The following is a 24,120-nucleotide window of genomic DNA, read 5'->3' as shown; positions in this document are numbered from 1 at the left end:
ATATTAAAACAGTTAATGGAAAAAACTTCGACATACAAAATCTCCCTATCAGCTCATTACTCAGATATCTATATCAATATCTGTATCTATATCTCTGTATCTGTATATTGTTAACACCAGACTGTTTGAACTAGTATTCCTAATGTCTTCATGTTTAAGTCTTCCCTCAATGCCCAAGCCTAGTTTTTGTAGCTAAAATGTACACAAGTCTCTAAACACATCATATTAAATATAATAAAAGTATATAAAATATTAAAATATAATATAAATATAGTATAAATGTAAAAAAGACTTTTAAAATATCAAAGGTTTCCAATGTTTGACACATTGACAGGTCTGTTTGAGGGATAGATTTAAATTTCGAGCTAGTAAGTCAGGTTTCGGTCAGGATCAGGGTTATTGTTTGGGTTCTCTTTTGAGAACCCCTGAAGAATTTTAGAGCGAGAACATGCAATTGAGGGCCTCACTATATAAAGCAGAACAGCACGTGTAGTCTGTGTGAAGACATGGTGCTATTTGTTGGTAACTATGATTTACGTGCTGGTTTTTTAGTCATTAGTGCCGTGACATTTCTTGACACCAGCTGTGTTTGTCAGTGTAAAAAACGTTTGGTGTCATGACTGAAATAGAAAAGTTGAAACTGAACAGAAATGCTTTCTTGATCTTGCTCTGTCCTGCTAAATGCTATATGTGTTATATCATTGGGCCACACAGCAAGTTACCAAGAGCTGTCATCGGCCCAGCAGCCTCACTGTGAGTAATGTAGCTGTAGGGAGACAGCACAAAGAACAACTTATAGCAAAATATGAGATTGGTTCATCCAAATTATATTAGTACCTGCATTGTACTTACTTAAATCCCAGGCAGCACGCAAACAAAGTCTGAAGTGGTTGTTGAGTGAGGCAAAGAGCAGATGGGCAGAAGTTTCTTCATGTAACCAATGACACTCCCAGAGAAAGCAACCCTGATTTTTTTCTTCTACAAATTTACAAAAGCAGTTTCATTATTATAACAGCGGAGGCATTCAGTTTTGTAAGATCTATACATGGTTTTCCATTCCCTTTAAAGACTTTTGGGAGTGTGTGTCTCTTTCCCCCTTACACACAGAGTGGAGCACATCAGCTTGTAGCCCAAAACATCAGAACTGCTCTTTCATTGTACAGCATTACAACACCAGGCAAATTTGAAGCGGTTGGGATGAACTGAAAAATGCGATGGTTGGATAGAGCTCCATTAAACTGGATTTCATCCCTTTAACCTCATTTTTGCTGCATTGTTAGCCTTGCTCTATGACATTGAGGTTGTAAGTCGTAGATCTGCTCCTCCTCAACAGCCAAAGGAGCCAGGAGGTTCAGGCATCTGCCAAAGATGAACTAATAAAGGTAATTTTAAAATGTAAAGAAAACAAGCAACTTTCAGATACTTGAATATTATATAATGCTGACATATGGACTATAGTGAAAACACAGTTGACTGATCACAGATGGGTTCAAAGTCGACTGCTGATTAGACTCTTAAACTGCGGGATATTACAGCTGCATGCATCACTAAAGCTATATATGAGATTCTGCCATCGGTGAAAGGGACGAGAACCTCCTAACGCAAATGTAGAACACACAGAAGAGCCTTAAAGCAAAGTTGGACAATGTTTTGCTGAAGATAATGAGATGTGAGACAGTCCAGAAAAGGTTAAGTAGCCTTTATTCCCTTTCAGATGTGCCTGACACTTTTCCTGCAGACTAAAGATGCCCTCCACTGCAGCTTTTACACTCTTTGGCATGAAAAGCTCTTCACTGAAATAAATAGAACGCTGGCATTTTCCACGATGGAAAGTCGACCCCGAGCCTGCTGAACCAAGCAAAAGTAAAAAGCTGCCTTTTCCCCGTGAACATAATCAAACTAAAACAAAGTTGATGTCAATGGCACATTAAGATTTTGACAAACGAAGGACATAACATGTAAGATAAGTTTCATTTCTATTTGCATCCAAAGTTCAACTTCAGTCCCTCTCTGTGTGTCTGTGTATTCAGTAAGACTTGACACTTGAACAGAAACTCATCAGAATCAATCCAATGAGCCAAAAACAATTTTTTCCGAGACTTCTATACCACTGGCCCTGCTGGCCATTAGAGAAGATGAAGCTGCATCTATTTATTCCATTTTTTTCTTTTTACCATCATGTGACCTATAGCGCAGAAATATTCCAACAACCAATCTCTGCAGGGACCAAGCCTGCCATCAGTGGTGTTATGTATAGACTAAATGCTGATTGGTTGAAAAGTCGGCTTGAACAGGCAAAGGTGCAACAGTGAAGTTCACCACCAAGAGTATCAAGCACAGATGGATGTACCCACCAATCAACACCCACTGATGTTAGAATCTGTGTTCTGAACCTTAAACATTGGCAGCCCACGAGTCTGCAAAGGTCTTCTGGGGTCTCATGATGTAAATCTTGCCATCAGACTTTGTTTGGATGTTGATGAGCTTGACTGTTTCTTGTGACTGTGCAGATTTATCCATGGAGAATTTACATTAAACTGCACCAGCTATGCACGCACCCCAACTTTTTGTAAAACTCCTGTAAATTTTGTGGTTTGAGGATAGACAAACAATGATCACTCACTCGTTTACAGTTAGTTCAAAATGCCACTGCGAAATTACTGACCAGGCCAAAACACAGAAACTGCTTTTGCCAGTGTGCACCGCCCTGCACTTACAGGGACTGTAAGTGCAAGGACTGTAAGTGCGGTGCACAGTCAGTACTGTATGTATTTAAAGCCTTAAATGGCCTTGAGGGATGCAGCACCTACCATATGTGGTAGAAATGCTGCATCCCTCAGAGTCTTTAAGGTCTGCTTCCCGATGAGCATCTCACAGCCAGAGCTCATTTAGAAACAGGGTCGTGCCTTTGCTGTTGCTTGTTCTGGAACGATCAGATGAGCATCAGCTGTGACTGTTTTTAAATCCAGTCATTTTAGTCAAGCTTTCAGAAACATCAGTAGTTTTATATGAATAGTCTGAATGTGTGTAGACAGAGTTTTAGCAACACTTCTTCTGCCTTTTTATTTTTGTTTATTTTGGAAAGCACTTTCATTTTAAATGTGCTACATAAATAATGTTTCTTAATGACTAAATAAGCAAACAGTTTTACATTATTAGTAGAGTTGTTTTTTACTTTTTGTTTTCCCTCTTGACTTTTTGAATAGTATAAAGAAAGCTTTTGCTCATTTTTGCATCTAGCTTTACATTTACACAAAGCTTTGGTTTTTGTTTCTGCTTAGCAGCTGCAGATGGTAAATTTTGGCCTGACTGTGTCAGTCAGCTTATTCTGAAAACAGAATTGGAGCTTGCACAGCTTAAGGATTTCTTTATGTCTGTGAATTATCAATTTGGTTGTTTTAAGGGGGTAAGGAACATGAAATCACACCCTGAAATTGACTCTCTTTGGAGCAGCACACAGTAAAACGGTGCTGAATTTATGCTTGTTGAGCTTCATGTTTCTCTTCAGCGGTTCCCTGTTTAACATGCCGACTCCAGCGGGAGTGCTGATGAATATTTTTCTTGGTTACTGTGAACAAGTCCATCAGGATCAGGCCGGCCTGAGTGCATCAGCAGAACACAACACTGCATGTGTGTCCTTGTGAGTGCCTGGTAATCAGGATGGTTTAGATGTTCTAATGATAACACATTGGAGACGACTCTGTTATTAATGTGACCAAATGTGGTGATCAAAGTGCCACGCACACACACACACACACACACACACACACGCACATGCAGTAACCGTTCGGCTGTGATCAAAGCGCTGGTTCGGAGCCAGGCCGGTCTGTGCTGTGATGCTAACTGCTAGGCGACCCGCCTCCATAGTTTAGCTGCTATTTCAAGAGCTGCTGTGTCACTGATGAGAAATTAAAACACAATCAGAGCTGCGGGGATTTTCTCAGCCCATCTCATGGAAACACTGAGAGCACAACGCTGACCTTAAGTTAATGTAGACCGCTTCAAAACTTCAGAACCTGCAAATCCCTTCACCCTCCAGTGTAATTCATCTGGTCTAGCAGAGGTGGGACCTCTGAAATCCCCTCTGTGATGTTTTATGTGTTTAAGGAGGGAGTTTAAGGTTGTTCTCCTGTTGCCAATACTCACATATTCTCAACCTAATGAAAGCCGTCCTTGAAAGACGAGGAGAGAAATGACTAAATTGGAGTGGATTAGATAAAATATACTCTACAATGCTAGAATAATATAGAATTTCCTAGATTAGATTACATGAGATTATATTAAATTAATTAGATTAAGTTGGAATAAATTTGATTAGGGTACATTCAATTAGACAATGTCAAAGACTAGATTACATAAGGGTATCATGAGATTAGATCATCAAACATTAAGTTACATTGTATTGCATTTCTGCACATTGACAATAGATTGTAGGCAATAAGATATTTCAAATGGATTTTGATGGCTGTATGATGACCTGCACTGATGTCACTTCAAGTCATGTGATCTTATTCACTCTAAGAGTTGATTAATCAAAATGATGTATAGTTATTAATTTTTTATTATATATTTATTCATCATACAGTCAGTTGTTGAGGCTCTGAGGACCCAGAGACTGAAGCAACTTCCAGCATGTTACCAAGGTTTGAACATGCCAGGATCATGAAACACGTAAAGACACACACATGAAGACATGGTCTTTCTGTCTCCCAACAGAGGTGGCACGAAACAGTCTCCCCCAGCAACCAGAACTAGGATACGGTTGCTATAGCAATGCTAAGTACTCTCTTCCTCCTGAACTGGAGTTTACCTGAGTGTTATAATTAGAGGTGTGTGTGTGTGCGTGTGTGTGTTTGAGGTCATAGAGAACAGAGTGGAATGTGGGGGGAACATGAAGTGAATGCACACACACAGAAATCCCCAGGATGTCTCCTAGAACAGCCCAGCCTGCGTGCATGTTTGTCTTTGACTAAGTGTGTCAGTCTGTCCACCTCTCTGTCTCTCTGCTTTTTTGTCTATTGATGTTTGCATGGTCAATGCACTTTAGTCCCTCACAACTGAGCTCTCAATCACCATCTTGCTATTAGTGACTTCTGAAATTCTTTTTTCGTTGCACATGACAGATTTCATAATGTAACAGAGATAAGAGATATGGCATTTAGTCAGAAAAGGCATAAAAAGGAGAAACTTGGGTGGGAGTGGGTTGCAAAGGGGCTTACAGATGCAGCAACAAGACTCACAGGCAGGTTAAGCAGCTTAAATCTTGCCTCTTGTATCAAATTCACCAACTGAATACATGAGGTGGTTGACTCTGGCTTTGTGGCCTCAGCATGAACTGATGCAGTCCCCGATTATCCATCTCACTGGTTTAAAGTGAGTGCAGCTCATTTAGGAAAAGGTCACAATCAGAATTTAGTAACAGAATAAGAACAGTTGCTATGACACCGGGAAACAAACTGTGTATTCAGTGGACTGAGTATCTGTGTAGAGAAACATCTTAATTTAGTAATAATTGCATTTTGTATACATGTAATGACACCCTCTATTTCGGAGGTGGGCGGAGTTAAAAAGAGGGCTTCTCAGTCCACCCAACGCTTGTAAGAATGTCATGACTCAGCATCTGTCTGGAGACCAGAGACCCACTGAGTTCCACTTTTCTATGTTCAGGAGAAAGAGCTTTCACAGTTAGAATCAATGTTCCCTCTAAGCTGCGCGCGTGCGCGATTGCGCACTGCTGGCATGGTCTCTGCACACAGAAAATCTGCGTTGTGCACAAAAAAAAAAATCTAACCTGAATTGAAATTAAAATGAAAACTTTAACAATTCTGTTCTGCAGTGTTAGTCAGTGACTGGCTGCTCCAGTATGGGATCAGAACGATGCCACATTATCCCATAGTGCAGCCAATAATGCGATTCACATTTGTATATACGCAGCTAATCAATGTCGTTGACAGGCTATGACAGCGTCCTTATGTGCCGACACCGGTGTTTTAGCGAGCAAAGCGGCTGATGTGGAGTGAAGCCACGTTAATGACAACGTGTACAACCATTGGAGATGTGAGCAGGACAGACGGAACAACTGACGGGAAACGTGTGAACTTTATACCAGTTTTTAAATTGTGTTGATCGGCCACGTAAAACCAGAGTTATGATAAAAAAATATCTGCAATGTTTGGTTTTCTTCCTGAATGCTGTCTTTATAATATATATATAATATATTTACTTTATAAGGAAAACGATTGAAAGCCTGTGAGCAAAGACGAAACCAAAAAAACCCCGCCCTTTCCTATTGGTGGAAAAATGTACCATGTTGACCAATCAAAAATGATATGGCAACATGGCATTTAGTTGTTTAGGAAGGGGAAAGTTTTAGGAGTGATGGCGTGTTTTGAGATGTGAAAGATTTGCGACGTTTAGCGATAATCTTGTGTAGTTAGTGTGTAGTGTAGTCAATAGTGTTGTTGTGTGTGTCAGAACAATGAGGCGACTGCTGAGTGTTACAGGTGTTACAGCAGTGACACATCTGCTGCTGTCAGGCCTGCAGGTATCAGGCTGTTGTTCTCCTTCATCTCATAGTGGACACAAATTATTTTTTGGAGTGGCACAAATAATTTGTGTGGCATCAGATTTGATGCAGAACAGCTGATTGTTCTGTAAATAGTTTGAAATGTTTATTTAAAAAACACCTTGGCTGCATTTTTAGGTAAACAGCTGCAAAAACTTTGTTGTTTGCATAACTCAGTAACTTTTTTGAAGAAGTAACTACATAATTAAATTGCCCAACATTGGTCATTATATCCTGTATTTTGCAGAGTTACAGACTCTCTCCCAGACCACAGACTCATAATACAGTCAGAGCTTTATAAAAAATATATATATATATATTTACTTCCAATAGTGTTAACATCCTACACAGGTCATGAACAAGATTTCTTCTCATTGTAAGTGGGCTAAAGCAGTTACTTAAAAGTAGTCTAACATAAATGTAAATGCTGTAATTTGATTATTTTAATAAACATGTAACTTGGATGGATTCGATGCTGGCGTGACCACAGTGCACACTGTCACGGTTCTGGGTCCGTTGGACCCAGTATTTTGAGTTTATTATGTTTTGGTTTAATTTTGCATCATGGATTGTTTTCTTGTTCTCTTGTTGTGGTTGTGATTATTATTATTATTAGAGTTTCATGTTTCTGTTATCCATGTTTTAGGAATTGTGGTTTCATGTATAGTTCAGTTCCATGTGTCATTTTCTGTCTCTCTGTGTTGAGTCCGTGTCTCTGAGTTGTGATTCATGTTTCCTGTTTTATTGTGAAAGTCTTTGTCTTATGTTAATGTGTGCAGCTTTGTTCCCCCTGTCTCGTTAGCCCTGATCTCTCCCAGCTGTGTCTCCCTCCTGTTGCCGATTCCCCCGTTACTACCCTGTGTATATAAGCCCTGTGTTTTCCCATGCTCGGTGTTGTGTCCTACCATCAGATTATGCCTGTGTGTTTTTTGGTCTCAGTGTTCAGTCCTCACTTCATGTTTTGTTTTCTTGCCAGCAATAAAGCTGAGGTTTTTGAGTTGCATTCAGTTTTCCGAGTCTTGCATTTGGATCCTCATCTCTGCCTGCCCGCACACAGAGCCCTGACAGAACGACGTGACCAGTAATGGATCCAGCAGACTCCGTATGGTATCGGCGACCCGCAGTTTCCACCTTCCTCAAGGAGAGGGAGAGGCAGGGGGCTAGGTGTGCCTGGGAGCACGAGTCACCATTCGATGGGTCTCGTTTGGCTCTGGGTGGGCCCCGCAGCTTCCAAACTGCGATGGCTACCGCCGTTCCATCAGCTGTTCCGTCAGGGATGCGAGGGGCCAAGCGCTCTCTCTCGACGGCAGTAGCTCCTCAGTTTTCTGGTGTCACTCCACCGCTGCTCTCAGAATTAAGGCCCTGCAGGAGGGGCAAGCAGCGACGAAAGAAGAATTATGTGGTGGAAGACACTGGGCTCACTCCACTGCAATTCTTTGCTTTGTTTTTGGGACTTCCACGTTCAGAGCTACACAAACTTCCCGCCTCTTCGTCCCAGCCCGGCCCACCGAAAGACTTTCGGCCCAGTCTGCAGGAGGATTCGCAGTCTGGCTTACCTCCCTCTTCCCAGAGTGAGCGACGCTCACGCAGCCGTCGCTCCGCTTCCTCTGGACAGTCGGCAGTGGTGAGCAACAAAGACAGTCTTTCTCATGCTCCTCCTGACCTCATGAACGTAACAAGCAATAAATCCACCCCTAAGATTCTGAAGACTACCTGCCATGCAAGTGGATCTAAATCTACTAACTTAAAGGTAGTTGAGTCTGTGTTTGTTAACCCTGTGAACCCCTGCTCTGAGGATTTAAGAACCTGTTTTCATTCTGCACAATCTGAACCCAGTGTTAAAATGACCAAGACTACTCCACTTAAATCTGGGAGAAATGTTCGAGCTGCTGTGAAATTTCCAGAGGCTTCAAGTTCTGTTTTCAAGTCAGCTGAAAGGGAGGTGGTTAATGTTTCTAAGCCAGCCTTTCAGCCATGTACTTTTCAGCAAGGGGCACAGGCAGTTGGTAGGGACAGAGATTGCAGGCTGTAACTCAGGCTCTCTGAAGGAAGAGGCTGTCTGTTCCCCAAGGACATTTAAGGACTCTAGTTGCACCTCTCTACAATCTATTAAGACTGTGGCTCTTCCCAGTGACTGTTCTGTGTCCCAGTTGAATGTTTCTGAGGTTGCCCACTCTGCTAAGACTATATGCCCAGACCCAGTTGGCAATATTGGGCATTTTGAGACCATTCCTGAGCTTCTCTCTCCTGTTTCTGCTCCTAGGGTAGCTCGGGCCCAGCGTTCCCCTCCACCCGTTTTAGTTCCTCGGGTGGGAGGGGTTGATGTTCAGCTGGTGCCGGCACCTGTTCCTGTGTCAGCTGGAGGCTCAGGTGAGCCCTTCCAGCAGTTTTTTCTCGTGTTCAGAAGGCTCAGGAGGATTAGCTCAGTCACCATCACAACCACCATCACTACAACCTTTATGGCAGTTCCCAGCTAAGTTTCCAGTATTTTCTGCTCAGCAGCCGCCTGTAGCTCAGTCACCAACTCCACCACCACTTTCACCTCAAGCTCAGTCACCCATAGCTCAGTCTTCACCCCCGCTATCCATAGTTCCGTCGTTACCACAATCGGATTTTCTGCAAGCTTTGTTACAGTCCATAACCCAGTCAGTAGCTCAGTTAGTGGAGGAAACATTAGCGTTGTCATCTGCTAAGTCAGCCACTCATCTTCACCCTCAGCCAGGGGTCCCAATTGCCTCTGGTCCTGCTTCAGCTCCGCCTTCGCCTTTTTCTGGTCCTGCTTCAGCTCCGCCTTCGCCTTTTTCTGGTCCTGCTTCAGCTCCGCCTTCGCCTTCTTCTGGTCCTGCCTCGCCTTCGTCTGGTCCTGCCTCGCCTTCGTCTGGTCCTGCCTCGCCTTCGTCTGGTCCTGCGGTTGCCACACCGCCGTCAGAGCCAGCTCGACCCGTTCCGCCTCGCCTCTGCCGGCCTTTTTCCGGGCCTCTAAGTTGGCATCATGACCTTCGGGGATGGCCTCCGGAAAGAGTTCGTCGCCGCCGCTGGCATCGCGGCCGACCTCCGGACCTGCTCAGTGGCCGCCACTGTCTTCCAAGTGGTCGGCCTCCTGATTGGTTTTGCCTGCGCCGCCGCCGTTGCTTTCCGCACGGCCGGCCTCCACGCCAGCTCTGTCACCTATGCCACCCACCTGGTCGGCCCCCGGACCGTTTGACTTATGGACTCTTGTGCCGGCAACCTCCGGGTCGGCCCCCCAACGTGTTTCTGTTGTTGCCGTCTTCACGGTCGACCCCCTGAACTTTTCGTGGACTCTTGTTGAGCTCTGGTTTTTGTTTTTGATGTGCTTTCCTGCATTTTTAGACTCTGGTGCTCCTTGTTTTTTGTTTGGTCTCTGTCCCTCCATCCTTGGCCCCCTCCGCCCACCCTGGCCTGGTGCTTTGTGCTTTTTTGTTTAGGGCTGTCGGGAGCCAGCCCTTAGAGGGGGGGTACTGTCACGGTTCTGGGTCTGTTGGACCCAGAATTTTGAGTTTATTATGTTTTGGTGTAATTTTGCATCATGGATGGTTTTCTTGTTCTCTTGTTGTGGTTGTGATTATTATTAGAGTTTCATGTTTCTGTTATCCATGTTTTAGGAATTGTGGTTTCATGTATAGTTCAGTTCCATGTGTCATTTTCTGTCTCTCTGTGTTGAGTCCGTGTCTCTGAGTTGTGATTCATGTTTCCTGTTTTATTGTGAAAGTCTTTGTCTTATGTTAATGTGTGCAGCTTTGTTCCCCCTGTCTCGTTAGCCCTGATCTCTCCCAGCTGTGTCTCCCTCCTGTTGCCGATTCCCTCATTACTATCCTGTGTATATAAGCCCTGTGTTTTCCCATGCTCTGTGTCGTGTTGTACCATCAGATTATGCCTGTGTGTTCTTTGGTCTCAGTGTTCAGTCCTCACGTCATGTTTTGTTTTCTTGCCAGCAATAAAGCTGAGGTTTTTGAGTTGCATTCAGTTTTCCGAGTCCTGCATTTGGATCCTCATCTCTGCCTGCCCGCACACAGAGCCCTGACACACACGTCTGATGTCGCTCACAGTGTCCAAGGGTTCGCTCAGACACATGAAACATTAGAAGGAACATTGGTTAGAATCCTTATCATATCTAACAATGAATCCAACATGAAACTAAGAGCTCCAGATTTAGTCACATGTGGCACAGAGCCACGAAAACTGCTGCATAAAAGCAGTTGCAACACAAAATAATGCAAAGATTTAAAAAAACTATGAAGAAAGAAGCTGAACAAGTATTTGTTTGCCTGCTTTTATTACACCTGCCAACAGAATAACCGTGCAGAAGGCAGCTTTCACCTGCCTGTGATGACAAAGTCAACATTAACCCCTCTCGTCTCAGTTGTGATGCTAACTAGCTCCATAGTTGATGTGGTTGGTGAGAGTAAAGGAAATCCCTCCTCAAAACTAAGCTTGTACATTTGTTTGAGTCATCGCGTCTTCTTATAGGTATTTTGATTTTGACAGTTTATTTCTTGGTGCTTTGAACATCTCTAGGCCGATGTTTCCTTTAGCCACACCTCTAAAACTTTCCTGTTCACACACAAATGTCTAACAGCACTGCAAGCCAGAGGAGAAGTGATTCTGGAAAGAATGAATTGTATTTTTAAAACTTTTATTCCAGTAGAGTCTTTCTAATCTTTTAAGTGTATTTTATTAGATTTGGTTGGTGTAGTGGGTTCATACAAGGATTTTTTTCCTTCTATACTTTTTCAGTGAACCCCCATCGGTTGCTTCCATTAATACACTAAGCTCACTGTCTGTACTGGCTGGTGTAGTGCATGACATCTGAGTAGTCAAGGCTGTGTCACGGCAAATTGTTCACTTACTGGAAATGACAATCGCATTTGTTTGTTAAATATAATCAATGGAAACAGCTGCCGGCTACGCAGCTGAAGGGAAAACGAGCGCACACTCAGTGGATGTGGAAATTACATGACCGGCGAGTGGGCTAAAGTTATATACTGCTCAGCAGATTCATCTGTAATAATATGGCTGATTGTAGCGGCTTCCTTTTCCTCCCCCTCCACTCCACAGTGGGGATGGCAACCATTGAGGGTTCAAAGTGTCCAATGTCCACACTCACCTTTCTGACTGTTATGACTATACAACCCTCCACCCCCACTCCACCCTCCCCACTAGACTAAAGTACCATTGCACGAGAGCACAGATAAGACTGTGGCAATGTATCAGTGCATGTACTGTACTCAGATTTCATGCACTTCTTTTATACTTTTCTCTTTTTTATTACTGATAATGCTGCCAATTTATTATTTGAGTTCAGTTGTTGCACTTTGTACTGAATACTATTTATTTTTAGTTTTAATGACTTATTATTCTGAAATAAATCATAATCTTAGAGATCCAGCTACCGATCAGGATATAAGTAACTGAAACCATCAAAGAGTTATACACATCAATAGATCGTTATTATAATCCAATGATATCATGTTCTGTATATGATTCTGAAAAGTGTCATTTCACATGAGTATTTTTACTCTTAGGTACTATAAAGATAATTCAGTGAACAACCTGTGATCTATTGCACTACTCTGGTAGAATTATAATTCTTATTCATAAATAGATTATGTTTAAATTCTTATACAATTCCAGTTTACACATAATAAATCTGAAGTAGGACACAGGACTACACATGAGCTTGAAAATATTGGCTTGCAGACCGGTTTTCTAACTTACAAAATTCCTGTGCCTTGATTGAAAACTCCTGGAAACACCCCTGTTGGGTACTTGTAGTACACGTCATGCAGCCATAGTTCTGTGTAACTGTGTGTACTTAGAGTAACAAGTGTAAACACGCGATTGCAAACACACCATTTATGTGCCGGACACGTTAGAAGATCCCTGACTTGAAGGACTTATTGCTGAGTCAGGTCTCAAATGAGCTAACTTTAATTTTCTATCAAACGTGGCTGATCTGCACGCTGAGCTGTGAAGAATGAAGATGCTCGATTCTCCAACTGAACCTAAATTTGGCACACGAGTGTTTGAATCTTTGTGTTGCCACACCAGCAGACTGTCTTTTGCTTTTTAGTGTGTGTGTGTGTGTGTGTGTGTGTGTGTGTGTGTGTGTGTGTGATGTAAGTGTGTAAAGTGCTGGACAGAGGGGGGGCCTCCCTTTGGTGTGAGTTGGGGGGGTCTGAAGTGGCGTCCCTCCATTAACACAGACAGAGGTGTGTGTGAGAGATAACTGCCAGCTCTCACACTCTGACACCTCACACACACACACACACACACACACACACACACACACACACACACACACACACACACAGTCTATACACCACGCAGGACCTCCTGTCTACATTTCCCAAACCTCTCACACACACTTTTTTATGTCCTTCAGCCCCTTGAACACACAGACGCACACACACTAAGTCAGTCCATCACACACACTTCACAGCCACTCTCCCCACTCGCATGCCACCATGTTGACTCACTTGCCATGAGATGGATGGATGGAAGTGGAAGAATGACACACATCACATCGCTGAGTGTGTGTGTGTGTGTGTGTTAGACTGAGTGGCCTCGTTCACTGTTGGTGTCAGTCAAACTGGCATCATGATGACTGGTTTTGCATGACCAGTTAGTCGTGTTTTGTGTGTGTGTGTGTGTGTCAGCAGATCAGAATTTTGTCCTCAGCCACTGTAAGTTTCTGTTACTGTAACGTCATCGCCGTGAGCTCGTTTTCACTCAATCAGCATCGATCGCTGTTACCGTAATGTTTGTAGCAGCAGCTCCATATAGCTTCGTTATCGTGTTACATCACTGTGCTGCCAGTCTAAAATCAGCTGCCAGTTAGAGGTGTTAGCTATGTTAACAGTAAGGGTTGGCACCAGCGTTCAGACAAGCAGCTCAGCTCTGTGCTATCATGTCAGGTATACGTATGACACATGCCGCGGTGACTGCCACTGCTTTTTCCCTCATTGAAGACTCTCGATTACATGAACATTTCTGTTACTGTAAGCTGAAACGTGTCAGCGCTGGTTGGCTCTGTAGTGTGTTATTTAAATTTAAATGGATTGCTGCTGTTAGTACAGCATGTCCGTGTGTGTTCTCGGTCATGCAGGTCGTGGCAGTCTGGAAAAGAAGGCGACTGGATGTCTTTAACTTTTAGTCAAGCCACTTTGTTTTCAAGTACTTAGATCAGAGGTTTGCAATCAGTTGGTCCCTCCGTCTGGTTCCTTACTCTGATGTCTGGATTATCAGCCTCGTTTGCATCTTTTTATTGCACCGACACAGATTTGTGTTGCAGTGATGTTGGTGTAGACGGTTACTCTTGTAGCTTTTTCTGTTAGATTATTGCTGTTTTTTTCTGTTGGGCTCTGTTCTCAGCATGAGAAGTCACTTCATTTACTCTGTAATGCATCTGTAATGGTGAAAATACGTTAACCAGATCCCAACAAATCAAAAGTGAGACAGAGAGATATTTGTGTGGAGCAATGTGGGACTCAACAAATCTTACTGTAATGTGTGGCCGGCTTTTAAAAACGACACACATTAGAATATACCGCTTTAGCTCTCGCATACGACAGCCTGCTTGCACTCATGCATTCCCTCTTTCTACAATAATACTTCTTAAAAGTCTCTTGCATAAGTGTTCGTCTAACTGATTTAAAAAAGAATCAATGAAACTCAGGGTGAGCCCAGGCTTGCATATACAAAGATCCACTTTCTTCTACTTGTCGAGTTCAGGGCTGTGGTTAGGCTGGAGTTATCCCAGCTGTCGCAGGGCGGGAGGCGGGGTACACCCATTACATGCAGAGAGACAACCATTCAGACTCGCATCCAAACATGCGACCAGTTTAGAATCACCACTTAACCTGCCGGACATGCTTGTGGGAGGAAGCCGGAGTACCAGAGAGAACTCACGTGGCGCGGTCGTGTGGTGGTTAGCGCAGTTGCATCATAGCAAGAAGGGCCGTGGTTCAAGTCCACTTGACAGCTGAGGCCTTTATTTCGCAGTGTCTGCATGTTCTTCACATGTGTCACATTTAGATCAAGGAACTGCTTCAACTTCTTCAAGAAACAGATCTAACAGAAAAATAAGTCCAGTCGCCTTTAGCATAAGTGCTGATCTGAGGGATTGTCTGGTAAAAGCTGCTGTAACATTATCAGTGATCTGTTTTGATCTGATTTGTTTTGAAGCTGAAATCCACCCAAATAAATGACCTCATCACTTATTAGGACTCACATAAATGGTGTTGCTCACATTTTCTCCCTGGTTGAAGATGGCAAAGATGTTTACATGCTGTCACAGATCAGACAAGCATCCGTCATTCTGAGCTCCACTCCTGAGAGTCCATGTTCACAGAGCCACAGTCCTGCACATTTAAAGCACTTAAAGCAGCGGTCTCCAACCTTTTTTGCGCCACGTACCGGTTTATGCCCGACAATATTTTGATGGACCGGCCTTTAAAGTGTCGCAGATAAATACAACAAAATAAAACTAGTACCGGTACTGAAAAAAAGAAGATTTATTCATAACACACGTGAAAAGACCCAGGAAAACCGAGTAAACGATAAAAACGATAACAAAATAACGCTGAAAACCGATAAAAACCCTGAAAACTATACATTTCACACCTGAGCCTCAACTCTCGCTGCCCGGTACCAAACGACTCACGGACCGGTACCGGTCCGAGGCCCAGGGGGTTGGGGACCGCTGACTTAAAGGACCGAGCTCGAGGAGTTTTTAGACCCCCGCAAAGCTGTGCTGGGTTTTTAGACAAATCATAACAGCTACGACTGATAATTAGCATAATTCCTGTTAAAAAATAGATTTTTTCAAGTCATTTGTGGTTGTTGTTTGTTTGTTTGTTTTTTTATTTTAATGCATGATCTATATTTTAAAGTGATTATGGATTATGTTTAGAAAGGTCTATGCCAGGGCTCTGGGAGGGAGCCTGCATCTATTAGTTGAACCTTGGAAAGTGTGTATTGTGTTAGTTTAATGACAGAAAATTAAATGTGAAATATCAGTGATTGTGAGATCAGCTGCTGAACTTTACAGGTTTGAATCTGTGCTGAGTTAAGAATTTTGCAATCAGGCGGATAAATGGCCTGTATTTATATAGCGCTTTACTCGTCCCTAAGGACCCCAAAGCGCTTTACACATCCAGTCATCCACCCATTCACACACTGGTGATGGCAGCTACATTGTAGCTACAGCCACCCTGGGGCGCACTGACAGAGGCGAGGCTGCCGAACACTGGCGCCACCGGGCCTTCTGACCACCACCAGTAGGCAACGGGTGAAGTGTCTTGCCCAAGGACACAACGACCGAGACTGTCGGAGTCGGGGCTCGAACCGGCAACCTTCCGATTACAAGGCGAACTCCCAACTCTTGAGCCGTGATCGCCCCTAACACAGAACCTGAAACAAGAACCTAAGTAGCATGTATGTGTTGGACTGTGAAGGCTTGACATGCAGATGATGATGATGATGCAGATGAAGATGATGTTCAAAGTTATAAAAGGCAAAGGAAAAAAAGGCCAAATTTAAAATTAGGAGCTGTTAAGAAAAAGCTTTTGAAAATGGGCCCGCGTCGGTTGTGGAGACTGTAATAATTACTGACCAATTACAGCCTGGCGTGGGTCAATACAGCATGTTTTCACTGCAGTGTGATGACTCACGCTGGTTTGTGTAAATATTTAGGACTCAGGCGTCCTATCTGCTGCATTAAACTGTAATGCTTTATTAATTTCTCCATCATTTACCAGCTATAAACCACAATTGCTGCCTTTTTTGTTAACCTGTAACGGGCTCTTCCTGTAAACTCATGCAGCAAATCAACTTTAATAAATTCAGATGTTACTGGCAGTCATGTTGAAATGCATTAGTTGCCATTATCTACGTTGCGTAAGTGTTTTTTCGTTTGTTATGGATGATTTTTAAACTACAGTATTGTCTTTTTTGTGCAGAAGTAGAAGCGCTCCCAGCTGCATTATGTAAACCTTATGTAACTGGATCGTTTATTTACACGTGTCCTTAATGAATTACCATCACCAGCACTCACCAAATGTTGGGGAGTAAGGCGATAACACATACAGGCGGGTTGGCCGGCGATGAGTCAGCGGCAGCCGCTACTCAAAAGCATCCCAGCTGTGGTGGCAGCGGCCCAGCGGGGGCGGCGCCAGCCAGGCCGGGTCACCGCAGTGGGCTTGTGACCGTGTGGTTGTCGGTTTGATTCCCCAGATAGCTTCTGCACAGCGGCAGTCTTTTCTGTGACTCAGCTTGAAGCTCCTCTGTGACTCAGAGCTTTGTTCAACCAGAGCTTTGCTGATGGCGTGGTGGTCGTGATTCTGCTAATGCCACGCTCGCCTGCATGCATCATAACTCCTCCACTTCTGTACCAGGTAACAAACCCACAGGTGTGACACGTCTTCAACTTCTGAACACGGTTTGGTTCTTCGGTTTAAAAGTGAACAATCTACATTTTTTGACATGAATGAATGAATTATTTAGGGCATTGTGACAGAATTTATGCTCCAGTTGTTGAACATTTGCACAAGACAGTCTGTTTCACTCTAATCTGTGGATCGTACCATCATATATCCTCCAAAAATCTGCTGACCTCCATCTGAGCCCAGAAAGGACCCAAAGATTTTGCCTTTTCTTGAGGACAAATTGTATGTCTAGAAAAAAAAAACACTGGGCCCTGGCATTTGGGGTTTTGTGCATCTGGCATAAGAAACCTTCCAGATGAAGTATGCAGAGCACCTGCTCTGGTAACTCTTTGTTAACCAACTGAAAGTGGCCTCATTTTTTTATTTATGTATTTATTTATTCTGTTTTTGAATGTGGGCATACAAACAGCTGGTATGTGCAGACATGGATGGATGGCGTTAGGATTAAAAACTGGTATAAAATGTGAAGTTTGAACTTTCAACACAGGTTGAAACGGAGACCCAGCGAGGCTGCATCTCACAGCTAGGTCGTCTTAAATCTCTCACGTGACTCGGACGTGGTGATGTGTCCGTTGGCTCCAGAGAATTAAATCTTTTCTTTTAAATAACTGGATCGTTTTAATGCTGTTTGTTGTGCACCGTGTTTTATCTGTTCACCGATCATTTTATGCGTGTTTAGTGAAAACATTAATATGAATCAGCATACAACATTCTGACTGTGGATCTGAGCTGTGTGTGGAAATACTTGTGTGTCTCTATTGTGATCTCAAGTGATCTGTCACTCTGCATCCGCATCAGTCTGTCAGCTTGTAGCTGCTGGCATTGTTTTGAATGAATTATTGTTTAGATGACTAATATACTGTATAGCATAAAATACAGAAGACTGTGAATGTTGTCCTTGAATTGAAGACAGCTGGTCTTGTTGGTGTTAGGTGCATAGTTACGTTTCACGTCTCAGCTCATCCCTACGCTGTGTCAATGCGACCTGCAGCTATTGCGATTGGCCTGTTCAATAGCGTTGATTCCTTCTGTGCATGTCCAGATACTTTTCTGCTCAGTCTTTGAATTTACGCTTCAGGGTTTAAAAATAATAGTCATAGCATTATTATAAGGACTCAAACTATTGGACTAATGTCAATAAAATTAACACATAGAGCATCCGTACCAGCATAAATGCTGGCCACAGTGTTTGCTACTTATATAGGTTATGTCTCAGGCTCTACAGGAAGTCTAAATCAGGCCTTAATCCTGGAAAGTACTTGGCTGCAAACACAGACAGCTGGAAACCTGACAGAAGTCCACTGCTTGGGTGCACGTGTAGTTGATGCATTATAATGTAAATTCTCAGTGGACAAGTCCGTGCAATCACAAAACACAGGCAGACCCTCTGTCTGATAATGTCATTTACGTTTCAGTGACGCAAGCGGACCCTAGTTTAGTGTTTAGTGGGCCTTTAACCTTAGAGGTGGTCCTGAGAGGCATTGAGCCGACCCACCGTCGTGTGACTCAGTCACATGGGTCAAGGCGTGAGTTGGGGTTGAATTGCCTAGGATCTGAAGACCGCCTTATATGTGGCTGATGGTTGTAACATCTCAAACGCTCGTGGTTGTCGGCTGTCTAATCAAACTTCTGGGCTCACCCTCTAATATTTCTGTGTGGTGTCTGCAGCTTTGCTCTTTGATTTATTGTTTTGATTGCAAACCTCTTCTGTCTGATTGCATAATAAAGGCCAAAAAAGTAACTTTGTTCAGTTCTGAGTCACAGCAGAGTCACTTTACCTAAAATCTGAATGAATACTTGTTTTTGAGTTTTGCATGATTAGTCCCCGGCGTGCCTCGTTTAATCATCAGCGATATGAAGGGATATGTTCAGGTTTCTGTACCTCTGACCTTTTCCCTCCTACTTAATAATTTCTAATCATCTGGTCTCAGTGTCTGTCCCGCTGTAAGCTGCTGTGGGCAGCAGCAGCCTTCCCTCCACTGACCAGCACGCCACCCATGGGACTGCTGCGCATCAGCGGTTCAGATGTGACCGCGTGGGCGGCGATGAATGTGACGGGATATGAATGTGGAATATCAATTATGATGAATGCCTTCCCGGTGCTATCTGCCCCGTCTCTGCGGCGACACGTGTGGGCGGGTCCCAATCGCACGACCATAACAAGCCTTCGGTCGTAAACACCGATGAGGAAACAGAGCGTTTTTTTGGTTTCTTGTTTTTTGCACAGAATTAATAGAAAGACGGATGGAAAGACGGCAGAGAGACACACAGACGGTGTTTTTGAATCCTCTGAACTGTCTCAGCTTTCAAAATGTCCCTACACCTACTTTCTGCACAAACCAGTGGTGTTAGATTTCCCAAAATCACACATTTCAGAGAAACAGTAGTTACAGTTACATAACCGCCCACCCCCGATCACATCATGATTGGCAACTCCAAAGTCCTCAAAACGAAATCCTGAACATCCACAAAAAATATTTATATGTAAAAATTTCTGCTGATAATAAGTGAAACAGCTTTTAAGAGTCACGTTATGTTTCTGTGTCTGTGCTGCAGAAAGTGTCCGGACGGGTTTGTCTGTCTGAAGGCAGGAAGAAACCCCAACTATGGCTACACCAGCTTTGACACCTTTGGGTGGGCCTTTCTGTCCCTGTTTCGTCTGATGACGCAAGACTACTGGGAAAACCTCTACCACCAGGTAAGCCTTATGACCAATCGATCAGTTAAAGTCAGAGAAAACCTGGATTGAAGTTTATAAAGTGTCTCTTCTTCCAGTGTCTAATCTAGACTGGGGCTAAGAGCCTACACAGACATCTAGACTGTGTCTAATTCAGCGTGTTCTCATCCTGACATTGTGTCATTCTGACACAAGTTTGGCGTCAGACTCAGGGCTGAGGCTAAAGGCGGGGCCGGGGGTGGCACTGTCCCTTATCCAGAATTTGATTGGCCTTCTCACAATTGTGATGTCATATCAGTGCAACCATGGGCAGAAACTGCAGGCAGGATAAAAATGCATAAAAAGAATTTTCTGTGAAACTTTGGTGTCCTCAGTGCATCACTGTAACTATGTTTAATAATACTACATGCAGTGGGCATGTGTTCACTTTCCACACAGTGAACAAAGGATCTGTGAGCCACTGTTCTTTACTTTGACCACTCTGTGAAATGAAGCATATTTCTTGTTGTAACCAGCTGGGTTTTATTAGCCGTGTTGCTTCACTTTTAATGTTGCACTTCAGTCAGTATCGATTTTATTCCCGCCATAACGTTTTCCACGTGTGCGTCCTCAGACGCTGCGTTCGGCCGGTAAGACCTACATGGTGTTTTTCGTGGTGGTGATTTTCCTGGGCTCCTTCTACCTGGTCAACCTCATCTTGGCCGTCGTCGCCATGGCGTACGAGGAGCAGAACCAGGCGACCATCGCCGAGGCCTGCCAGAAAGAGCGGGAGTTTCAGCAAGCTATGGAGATACTGAAGAAAGAGCAACAGGTAACTGATGATCTGATGTGCTCGATTATCCAGCATGTGGTGCGGTGTAGGACTGTGGAGGTCAGAAACTGCCAAAATATCTAATGAATTAATTCAATTCAATTTTATTTATACAGCCCCAAATCACAACAACAGTCGCCTCGAGGCGCTTTACGTTGTAAGGTAGACCCAACAATAATACAGAGAAGAAGGTTACAATCATATGATGATTAACAAATAAATATTGAGAAAATAGTCAGCAAAGGTTTTGCCTTGTGGGGTTGTTTGTTTGTTTGTATTGTTTTCCTTTATTTTTTTGTATAATACTTTTCAATTTCCAGTTTTTTTTTAATGGAAATTAAAATGTATATTACTCACTGGAAAAGTTGGCTGTTTTAATCATTTGCATGATTAATCATACATACAAAATGAAAATGTCAGTGTTTTTACTTTTATATAAGTATTTATATGTACTTCCTTAGTTTGTGCAAAAATAATAACAATAATCATCATAATAAGGGAAAACGAATCTCATTTTAAAATTAATCGAGTCAAATTTTAAAAGCAAAAGAGTGTTTTTTTGTAAACTGAGACGATTCATAAACCAAATAGGAGATAAAATAATATCCTTAAAAAAAGGTAAATATTTACAAATAAACACACAAGTGAAAGCAAATATCAGTTTAATGTCATTGTTAATAAATCAGTGATATCTTTTTTTAATATTGCTCTTTTAAGAGTCACATTAATGGATTATTTTTATTTTTGCAGCTTTGGTCCTCTGTACAGGAATTATAAGTAAAATAAATGATATAAATCCAACTCAGTTACTGCTGTGTTTCAGTGAAAATAATACAGCAACAAAGGTGAACTAATGAGTGTTTAAATAAGTGTTTTCATGGCTTCTGTTTCACCTTCTGTCCTTTATTCTCATTTATGAATGAAAATGTATTAATATATGAGTATTAATTATTAATTCTTTCATCAGGGTGCCACCCAAAAAGCTACCGACTCTGACTCGTTGATGTCACCAGACCTCTCTCCTTTCGGCCAACCAATGGACAGCTTTGAGGAGCGAAGGCGGAGCCAGGCGCTAATGGGCGTGGGGGACGTGGAGGCGAACCTATCTGAGGAGAAGCTTCTGCAGGTGGACTTGACTGATGGTGGAAAGGTCAGTGGAGAAAGATCTGATTTAATATTGTTTATCTTCGGTGCAAAACTTTACTTTACTCCCCCCTCCTCCTCCAGCCGCTCCACCCACTCCTCGCACGCTCCTTTTCCACAAGGACGCGGAGAAGCAGTCAGGTCTCCTCCATCTTCAACTTCCGACTGAGGAGCCGAGGGTCGGAGGGAGAGATGGCCGATGATGAGTACAGCGTACCGGGCGACGTGGTGGAGGGCGTCGGTAGTCGAACCTACAGCGGAGGAACCTTCAGCGGCATCCTGCCCCAACCGTGGCCCAAACGGAGGCCGAGCACCTACAGCACGGCCAGCCGGAGCTCCCAGGTGAGCGTAACAGATCATGTGTGGCAATGAGAGCCTTTTAATGAAGCATTTTTATCTCTCAGATTATTGTAGTTCTTCCCAGAAAGTTGATTCTGTTCATCTGGGCGAAATGTTTTCGGAAACGTTGGGAGAAACATTCCATCGCTCATCCAAGTGACTTCTTCAGGCTGTACCATACACCATATTAATCTAATCACATAATTAAATTCTAATTTCTTTTCTTCACAAATTGTAAATGTATCTATAAACCGAGAGATTCTTCTGTTTTTTTCCACTTTATGGAGTTTTTTCTTTACAATATTTTGTCCCTCCTGGGGCACTGTAGTTATGCTTCTGTGATTTTTGTGTTTCCAGGTTTTTTATCCGACTCTAAACATCAACGGGAAGCTGTTTGTTGCCATGGACCAGAACGGGGTTTCCCCACCGCCACTGCAGGGGCAGCTGCCTGCTTGCACCATGGAGAAGGTCAAGGAGGAGAGTGTGAGTTCCGTGTCCTGACTGTGTGTGTGTTCGCTGCAGTGGAAACAATGGTGGAGCCTGCAGCCATCCAACACTCAGACATGTGAATTATGAATCAGCGCTTTGCATAACTCCACTCTGATATCATGGGTTAAAGACACACACACATACACACACTCATATCAACCATCTCAGATAACAGTGCCATGGTATTCCCCCCATCTGCTCATACACGTGGGCGCACACACACACACACACACACACACACACACACACACACACACATACTGTTAGCACAAGACTATTTCCACACACACTCTGAACTTTGTGTGCAGTTACCGACATCATTGAAGAGCTTACTGATATAGATTCATTCAGACTGTGTGTTCACCTCACACAGTGATAAATATTTTACCAGGAGCCAATCAGGTGTCAGAAAGTCCAAATTTGGGCAAAACTGTTGGGGAGTGTGGACTAAGCTGAGGTTGATCTTGATAGGTTGTGACATTTGTCAAATGAAGCAAAAGTGCCTTCAAACCTTATACTGTATAGCAAAAATGTATGGATACACAGAGCTGTCACTAGGAGACACTTTTGAATCGTTAACTTTTGCAGTTTGACAGAAGCTATCTTTGGTTTTTGGTGCCAGAAGTCACCAACACGGTAAATGAACTGTATCACACAGATAGCAGCTAACTAGTGCTCGCTGGCATCCAAATAAAATAGAGCTCACACCACAAACGTTCTCAAGAGACAGCTGAAAGTGGCCATAAAGGAGCCAGGAAAAAGCTGCAGTTCCTCTAATGTCCACTTGAAGCTCCGTCCAAAAGTGAATCAGTTCCCAGTGACTCCCATATTAACATTCCCAACTTTATAGCAAAAATAAACATGTTTATAGCCTGGTACAACTGTGAGGGGGGAGCTGGGTTGCCTGTTTAAATTGCAGTGAGGTTCAAAGTTTGTATTATTTGGGATGTCTCTGACAGGTGGATGCCAACTAGCCGCTAGCTGTCTGCTAGGCTTAAACTCAACTAACTCAGTCTCTGAACTGGACCTCTGGACCATGTTTGAGGTGTTGGAGCCTTTGGAGCATTTTTTATGAGCACTGGCTCATGACTCAGCATGTGGTTAACAAGCTAAAGTCTACAAACGAAAGGTCGATGTCAAGCTAGCTATGTCCACATGTTTTTACCCCAGTAAACTGCCCAGTCTGTCAACACTGACGTCTATTGATGAGCCACAACATCGAATGTACAGTAGGCTCAACAATTATACTGAAGCCAGAATCACTAACTCAGCATTAGACAGTATTCGTATTTAACAGGACTACAAACATGCACACACGGGCTGTGCTGATGCCACGAGTAACTAATGTACAGTTTTCACTTGAAATCCTAAAATAGGCTCATTCTCGTTGCTTCCTGCGCTGCACATATTTTTTCACCAAGGCTGTTGACATCCGGCAGTCAGCTGTGCGCCTGGAAACATGCAGTACATAGATGTATCCCGGGTCATGTCCAGTCAAGATGATAATCAGATCACACTCGTTCTGCATGACTCACTGACCAAACACATGCAGAAAAGGTGAGAAAGTCTGCCTGTGCAGATGTGTTATCCAGAAACAGGTGTTTACGTGCTGCTTTGCACTTTTTTTTTT

At 43.2% G+C, this 24,120-nt stretch overlaps 1 protein-coding gene across 1 annotated transcript in view; it reads left to right on the top strand.

Moving 5' to 3' along the window:
• The window catches only part of LOC120717254 (sodium channel protein type 2 subunit alpha-like), a 218,048-nt gene that overhangs the window by 128,103 nt on the left and 65,825 nt on the right, over positions 1–24,120 (top strand). The window contains exons 10-14 of the mRNA XM_040005166.1: positions 19,588–19,729; positions 20,322–20,519; positions 21,487–21,669; positions 21,747–22,004; positions 22,359–22,484. Coding sequence (XP_039861100.1) covers positions 19,588–19,729; positions 20,322–20,519; positions 21,487–21,669; positions 21,747–22,004; positions 22,359–22,484 — 907 coding nt within the window. The remainder of the gene's footprint in view (positions 1–19,587; positions 19,730–20,321; positions 20,520–21,486; positions 21,670–21,746; positions 22,005–22,358; positions 22,485–24,120) is intronic.

This window comes from Simochromis diagramma, unplaced genomic scaffold (genome assembly GCF_900408965.1).
Source record: "Simochromis diagramma unplaced genomic scaffold, fSimDia1.1 OVJJ01000097.1, whole genome shotgun sequence".
In the NCBI taxonomy this organism is placed as follows: Eukaryota; Metazoa; Chordata; class Actinopteri; order Cichliformes; family Cichlidae; genus Simochromis; species Simochromis diagramma.
The sequence above is the reverse complement of the archived record's forward strand: the minus strand, read 5'-3'. Positions and strand labels throughout refer to the sequence as shown.